At 38.1% G+C, this 7,990-nt stretch overlaps 1 protein-coding gene across 10 annotated transcripts in view; it reads right to left on the bottom strand.

The window, feature by feature from the left end:
• Positions 1-987: 987 nt before the first annotated feature.
• rasal2 (RAS protein activator like 2) overlaps positions 988-7,990 on the bottom strand; it is a 418,356-nt gene continuing 411,353 nt past the window's right edge. For 7 of the 10 annotated variants that reach the window (XM_063063733.1, XM_063063735.1, XM_063063738.1 and 4 more), the window contains one exon: positions 989-6,589. In XM_063063733.1, the coding sequence (XP_062919803.1) occupies positions 6,425-6,589 (165 nt within the window). In that variant the 3' untranslated portion in view covers positions 989-6,424. Of the gene's footprint in view, positions 6,590-7,990 lie in introns of all 10 variants that reach the window. The other 3 variants (XM_063063734.1, XM_063063739.1, XM_063063740.1) reach the window with 1 other exon arrangement.

The following is a 7,990-nucleotide window of genomic DNA, read 5'->3' as shown; positions in this document are numbered from 1 at the left end:
AGTTCTGGATGGTGGGGAGGGTTGTGCCCATAATGGAGCTGTCTGAGTCTCCAACCCACTGCAGCCTCTTGTGATCCTCTGCATTGGAGCCTCCACACCAGATGGTCAGAGTGCTCTCCACCATACAGCTATAGAAATTTGCAAGAATCTTTGGTGACATAACAACCTCCTCAAACTCCCAGTGAAATATAGCTGGTGGTATGCCTTCTTTATAATTGCATCAATGTGCTGGGGCCAGAACAGCTCCTCTGAGATGTTGATGCCCAGGCCCAGGAACTCGAGGCAGCTCACCCTTTCCAGCATTGACCCTTCAAAGATTCAAAGTACATTTATTATCAAAGACTATAAATTATACAACCTTAAGATTTCTCTGCTGACAAGCAACCACAAAGCAAGAAACTCTAAAGAACCCAATTAAAATAAAATAAAGAGCAACATCTGATGCACAGAAAGTGAAAAAAACACAAATCATGCAATCAATAGAAGCGAGCAACAGCATTCTGAACCAAACTGAGTCCTTAGATCTGAATCCCTGGAGTGGGCCCAAACCTCGGTCTCAGTTGGTCATATTAGTAGGACAAATCGCTGCGAAGCTCGCAGACACCAAGCACAGCAGCCAGCCAGTCTCACAGCCTCAGTGTCATGGAGAGAGGAGTGAACATCACAGGAAAGCAAGCAAAATCAGCCCGACCCTCACCTCCGGTCCTGACACCATACCTTTCCAGTCTATCTGGGCCGGCATTTAAATTGTTCAAACAGTAGATCGTGCCTCACATTAGGACCTGAGCAGTGAAGATTGGTGCACATTGTCTCAAATTCCCCTTCTTGAAGTCCAAAGTTTCTTGGTTTTGCTGATGCTGATACTAAATTGTGGTTGCAACACCCCTCTACTAGCAGAACTCTCTCACTCTTGCACTTTGCCCGATTGCCATCTGAGATTTGAGTAGTGTCATCTGTAAATTTATAAATGGTGTTTCAGCTGTCCCTTAGCCATACAGTCACGAGTGTAGGGAGAGTGGGTTAAGCACCCATTCTTGTGTTGATAGTCAGTGAGGAGAAGATATTATTACCAATCCACACTGATTGTGGTCTCCTGAAAAAGAAGTTGAGGATCCAGTTGCAGAGGGAGGTACAGAGGCCCAGGTTTTGAAGATTGGTGAATATTGATTTGTATATGATTCAATAACCATAATCAGAAATTTACTTTGTGCTAATTTTATGCAGCCTCAAGATCCTTAATTTCTCCCCACAGAAACTTGTTTCATTCTTAGATTTTAAAAATACAGCAAATGCTGAAAAAACATTAGCTCCATTTTTCTTCTCTCAGATGCAGTCTAACCTATCGAGTATTTCCAGCAGTTTCTCTTTTTACATTCTACATGTACATGGCACAGTTTCGGATTTCACTATTGTGTTTGATCAGATTTCACAAAAATTCTCAAGAATGTTTCTGAAAATGAGTTGATTTATCTTTTATTGAAATATCCTTCCTACATTATTTTTCTTTCATCAAGAGGCTTGTAATTATATTTTTGCAGAATAAGGTGAGGAACATTCATTTCTATTTTGTTTGGAAATACAGATTTATTTTTACAAAAACCCAATAACCTCAATAATCTAGCATTTAGATTAAAATTCATTTTGTTGCTTTGGTCTTCAATTCAGTTCAGAGAAAGCCAACAAGCAGAGCTCCCTGTTGTTACCAATCTGCTCCTTTCAACAAAATCTGACTATTCTATTGCTCTGCAATGCAACAAAAATGGAGACAAAAGTAATTTCACTCTGGTGACTCAGAAAATAGCCATGTCATCCTGAAAACAAAAGGTCTTTCACCTCCTACAATCTGAGGTTTATGTGGTGTGCTGATCTTAGTAGCATTGTTTGAATGCACTTACTGAACAGGATGTGAACCGTTTTGTCATCCTTCTCTTTCTGAAAAAAAGCTTATTATTAAAAATAGGGTAACAAACATAAGATCAGACAGCAAACACTTAAGCCACATTTTACAAATATAGGTAATATTGCATTACCAGCATTGAAGGCTTTATTTCAGTGTTTTACTCTGACTACATAAACAATAGTGCTTTTCTGTTAGAGCGTTAAAGACGCAGATTGCAATACAATGCAATTTCCACTGATACAAAATCATTTGAGAATGTCTTTGAACCTTCATGTCATGTTACAAAACAAACAAATTTAATGTGTTTTCCGAACAATAGCCAAAAATTTCATCAGCTCCTGCCATTCAAGAATTCCTCAAGAGACAAAAAATGAACAATAATTCTCAAGTTGTTCTGTGATACAGTTGATTTAAATACTGCTTCAGCTGAGCAGCAGAATCATATCATCTCAAAGCAGACCTTTAATCAAATGGCATATGCAAAGCAACTGACCAAATGTTCTAAACTGAACATTGAGACTCGCAATCAATTTGACATGGACTGTTGTGAGGTGGACGATGCTGGTATCTCCTGTTCAACAGTTGCCAGGTTCAAAGCACACTCATGGTTGAGTAATTCTTTCATTTTACATTTGTCAAGTGGTTAACCACATATGCAGTTTATGCAAGTTACCTTCTGTGCTAGTCGAGGCCAGGTAGCTCCTGTGATGGGCCTTCAATTAGGTGTTCCTTTGGGATATCTCTTTAACATCTCTGATTGCTTGCATCCATTTTTTCAATTCATTCATGTTACCAAGCCAGCATTTTTTACCCATCCTTAAATGCATCTAAACGAATTGGTTTCCTGAGCTATTACAAATGACGGATTTGAGTCAACTAGCAACTAACAGTCTCCTGGAAGAACTCAGTGGGTCCAGAAGTTGAGAAGTGGTGTTAGTGGTGGGGTGGGGGGATAAATTACTAACATTTCAGGTTGAAACCCTGCATCAGCTGGTAGTTGATAAATAAGAAATGGAACAAGAATATACTATATTGTCCCTCAAATCTACTCTCCCAAACAAAAACATAATTGATCTCTTCACGTGAACTTCACTTTCCTCTCCATAATCCAAACAATGCTTGATTTGATGCTATCCAAAACTCCCCCTGATCCTTCAATACAGCAGATGACTCAGCATCCAGAGTTCTCTGGGGAAGAGCATTTCAAGAATCTATATCCATCAGAGAGAAAAGAAAATCCCTCTCATCTCAGTCTTGAGTATGTATATCCTGAAGTTATGCCCATGAGTTCTGCATTCTCCCATATGGGGTGGGAGGGAGAGGGGAGAAGCAGCCACACAGCAACCACTGCCAACATCCTCATCAGAATCAATAAAATCACCTCTTAATCCACTAAATCCAATGCAGATGGTTTAATTAATCCTATTAAGATGAATTCTTCATCCCAGTAATTAATGTAGTGATCCTTTTCTGCACTGCTCCTTAAGCAAATATATTCTTAAATAAGGAGACCAAGACTCCAGCACTTTACATGTAGTCTCAACAAAGCCCTGCAGATGTAAGAGTATTCATTCATACTCCATTCTTCTTTCAATAAAAGTCAACATGCCAAATTATTTGCTTCACCTGCATATTAACTCTGTGCATAAGGCAACAGGGCAGGTGTATGTCCCTACCATTTTATATGGATGGTCAGGAGTAGGTCCTCAAAGTCCTCCCGCCACTCTACATGATCATGGCTTCATCTTGTCTTCTGTGCTAGTTCAGTCCTCAATTCACCAATCTTTCAAAAGCATACCTATCTCCTCTTCAAGTACCTTCAGTGATCCAGCTTCCAAAACCCTCCAGGGTAGAGAATTCAGGCGATTTCCCACCTATGAGTAGAAGTTCCAATACACCTCAGTTTGAAATGACCAGCCTCTAATCTTGTAACTGTCTCTTCACTTGACATTCTTCCACTGGTAGAAATCTATGTATGTAATACTTTACCTTTTGATATCTCTTAACACAATGCATGATCTCACATTTTCCTATGTTAAACTCCATTTGCTACAATACTGATCACTCACTTAACCTACCTACAGTACGTCCAGTTGCAGAGTATAAAACATGCCCTCCATCCACGTCCAGCAAACTTGGACACTTTGCACTCTGCTATCTCTTCCATCCAGGTCTCTGAAATAAATCATATATCACTGAGGACCAAGAACTGATCCTTGAGATATTCCACGAGTTACAAATTTCTGGATGAAAAAGACCTGTTTATTCCACCTCTCTATTTTCTATACAATAATCATTCTTCAGTCCATCCTGATCCACCTCCCTTAACACCATCAGCAGTTTATCTTGTGTACCAACTGGTTGTGTGGCACCTTGTCAAACACATTCTGAAAATCCAAATACTTACAGAATTCCCAAATGTATCACGTGATCTACCTTTCATAAGGAAATTGAGCATTTTCTAAAAAAGATATTTAGCTGTCTTGGCCTGTTGCTCTCAAGCTTCTCTCCCTTGCCACATTTTGTTTCCAATCCATTATCATCTTTTCAGGAGATACGGAAGTACTTATTCTCATCTATTTACTGAGTATATATTGTTATAGTAATAATCCCAAGTTCTTGCCTCCCTTGTTCCTGCTATTTTTAATTTCTTCCAGTTGTGAAGACAGATGCAAACTGTTTGCATTTCAATAATTTCCCTGTCTTATCTTCAGTGGAACCAACATTTACTTCTGTTATTCCTTTCTTCTTGACATATTTAAAGCTCTCACAGTCCATTGCTTGGTAATTGACTCTCAGCCTTTTTCTCTTTTTATCAATTTTTTGGCCATATTTTGTCTCTAAAGTTCCCCTAATTCTTCACAACAAAAGACTTCTTTTTACCCTAACACCATCATTAACTTCTTGATCAGTTATGCTTGGACCCTCTTTTTCCCTAGAGTCTTTTACCATCATAAGGGAGGGAGGGAGATCCAATTTTAATAAGTGACTACAAAGTTCAAGTACTTTTAGACTCTTTAAAATAAGCCCCAGGAACTACAAGAAGTCTACCAGTAGTCAAGTGCAACATTTCATCTTAAACATTACCCGCAGAACAGTTGCAGGAGATACTTGTACTGACTGGCTGTGACAGAATCAAAGTTGAGTTAAAGATAATCTGATCAGTGTTTTGGATCTCATCCAGCTTTTGTTTAATTTTCCTGATAAAAAGATGCCCTGCCATATCTTTTAATGCTGTTTCCTTTCAAATCAGCATGCAAGATTGTATGCAGAAAAGCTACAGATATTAAAAGAAAAAAAAATTGAACAGTATTTTATTTTCTTTGTCTCATTGCAACAGTTCTCATCAAAAGTGAGCCAACAATTTAAGATTAAACTCACACTCTTCACATCTTCAATAAACAAAAACAGCAGCAGTAACTGCCAGAAATCTACCAGCAGTTGATTGGAGGGAAGGGAAAACTTTCTAGCTTCAACATTCTTGCAGAACAGCTCCACGAGACATTCAAATTGGTTAGTTAGATACAAATTTGGCAAAACATTATTCTAATAAAGTTAGATGCATTGAGTTAAAAAAACTAAGGAGATTCATTTGGAAAATGAATTGACTTTAGAAAGTAAAGCGTGCTTGCAAATCATGCTCTGCATTATTACCGTTCCCTTTATCCATTATGGCAGAACCATCATTCCCCAAATCACTTTGTTTTGTAGAACCACAGAAAATGGTCATTATCATCATCATGTATCTCTCTCTCTCTCCTCACACACACACACACACACACACACGGCAGCATTTTACTTTATACAGTTTTCTAAAAGAAGTAATTTTGAAATATTTCTTCCTATGGTTGCATTCTTGAACACTTTTCAATGTGATAAAGTTTGATTTCAAAAACAGAATTATTTCTAAGGTATTGTGATATACAACTTGTCTTTGTTCATGACAGATTTTCCTGCCAAAAAACTCGTAAAATATCTTAGTTTTAACATATTTAACATGGGGTATTTTACCCTGCAAGTAACCAATGTAGTGTGTTAATTAAAGAAGCAGACACTTCACATACTGTAATCTCTCTCTTTTTTTAAACAGACTAAATTCTTTCTATGTGCTTCTTAGTTAGATATGTACACCCTCTAAGCCAGAATATTTAAACTTGAAAATACACAACACTTGAAAATTCCACTGCTTGTGAAATAATTGTTCCATTCTCTACTGTTTCTTTGGAACTTCTTGCAGAGTAGGAAGTCTGACAGAAATAATTAGAAAAAAAGTTACTTTAAATTCTAAAATTATTTACCCCAATACAGTCTTACATTTCATTTCTGTACAGGTTTCATACAGTTTCCACAGTGGAGTAAGACTTCCGCAGACTGCACATGATGATATTAGGCATTGTCCCCATGAATAATCTTTTACAATCCAAAGCATTATAAAACAGTCTTAGCAGCACCTGTGAATAAATCAGGAGTGAATTCAGAAAGCTAAATCCATGTGAGTCTGCCGAGAAACATCTAGATTCTCCCTCAACAGCTGCTGTTCTTGAACTCCCCGTTCTCTGTTATTGACAGCTTGGTGGGGTTGGTGGGAGAGATCCCATTGCGAGTTTGCATGCTGTAACGTTCCTTGACCTGTGTTAGAGCATTCATCAGCCGAGAGTTGGCAGAATCCAGGGTGACGATTCGTTTCTCCTGAGAGAAAAGCGAAAGCAGGTCAAGTACTGAGAGCTGGGAATGAGCTGAATTTCTCTGGCAGCAGTGTTTGGGTGATTTTTAATAGTATAAAAATGAAACAAATATCCATACCATTCATTGAGATTATCAGCAAAGAAAAGACACAACACAGATAAAGGAGAAAGGAAGTGGACAAAGACCTGAAGAAAATCCTCCGATCCAACTTCCTCCAAAGTACAGACTATTGCAATGGCTCAGGCATTTTTTCTTCCGTTGCTTAAGTTCTTTATTACAAGATGCAATGCAGACCCCAGCATAAGCACCATCTACTGTAAAGGCATTGGCTTCGTCACCTACAGATGTTTCACATATCACCTCCATAACATGCACATTTTGCACAATTCTCAAACATAATAAAGGTGAGTGCTTTTCTTATGCTCTGAATTCATCTGGCTATATTAACAGAGATTTTTATTTGCATTGGAGCACGTTGAAGAACTGAATTTCCACTTCTGGGACCAGTTGAATTTATACAGAAGGTGTTACGATTTCACAAGCATTCTGATGACTGGGTGGCAGGGAAAGTGAGATGATGCAAATTTCGAAGGCAGTAAGTGAAGATGAGTAGAATGAACCAAAAATTGTAAAAAAACAAAAGTGATGCTCTCCCTGAGTGTAAATTGCATGCTATTAGTTCAATATTTCATCTCCATTATACAGTATGTGCTCCTTTCACTTCCTAGAGGAAAAAAAATGTTCTTGGCTGGTATCACTATGTCAAATGATGAACTTCTCTATATATTTTTTAGAAAAGAGTCAGAGTTTCAGATAATTCATCGAAATATCTGGCATTCCAATAAAATTATGCATTTGACAGAACATCAGCTTGTAAGCTTGAAGCTTCATTATTCATCCCTTTAGGTATTGTGCAGACAATGCTGATGAGCTATTTGATCAAGGAAAATGAGAGCTAATTATTTCCAGTATCTCTCACTGGATAGCCACTGGGAGCTAGTGCAATGGCTGATTATAACATCCACAAACCAAGGGCACAAAGGAGGAATATGGTGTTTTAACTTCACTCTAGTTGAGATCAACCAAGAACCAACTTAAAGTTTGAAACTTAGAGCTTTCTGATGATAATCTTTTAGACGATGCTTTGTTGAACCGATTATGAACTTGAACATTCTCTTGGAAATTAGGAGGACTCCTGACTGGTGTGGTGGCCCAGTACATTTCATTATCTGTTAATAATTTATATAGGCTATAAGGATTCTGGCTTTGGTGCCTAATCCTTTGTTGATTGATCTCACCCATGGCCCATTTCCCATGGCTATTAAGAGAGTCTACTTGAAAGAATTATCCTTGGCATTCATGATCTCCCACAACTGAACTGTGTGGCAATCACATTTCAAGCTC

Source organism: Mobula hypostoma, chromosome 12 (assembly GCF_963921235.1).
Source record: "Mobula hypostoma chromosome 12, sMobHyp1.1, whole genome shotgun sequence".
NCBI classification, from domain to species: domain Eukaryota; kingdom Metazoa; phylum Chordata; class Chondrichthyes; order Myliobatiformes; family Myliobatidae; genus Mobula; species Mobula hypostoma.
This window is presented reverse-complemented; position numbering and strand designations above follow the sequence as displayed.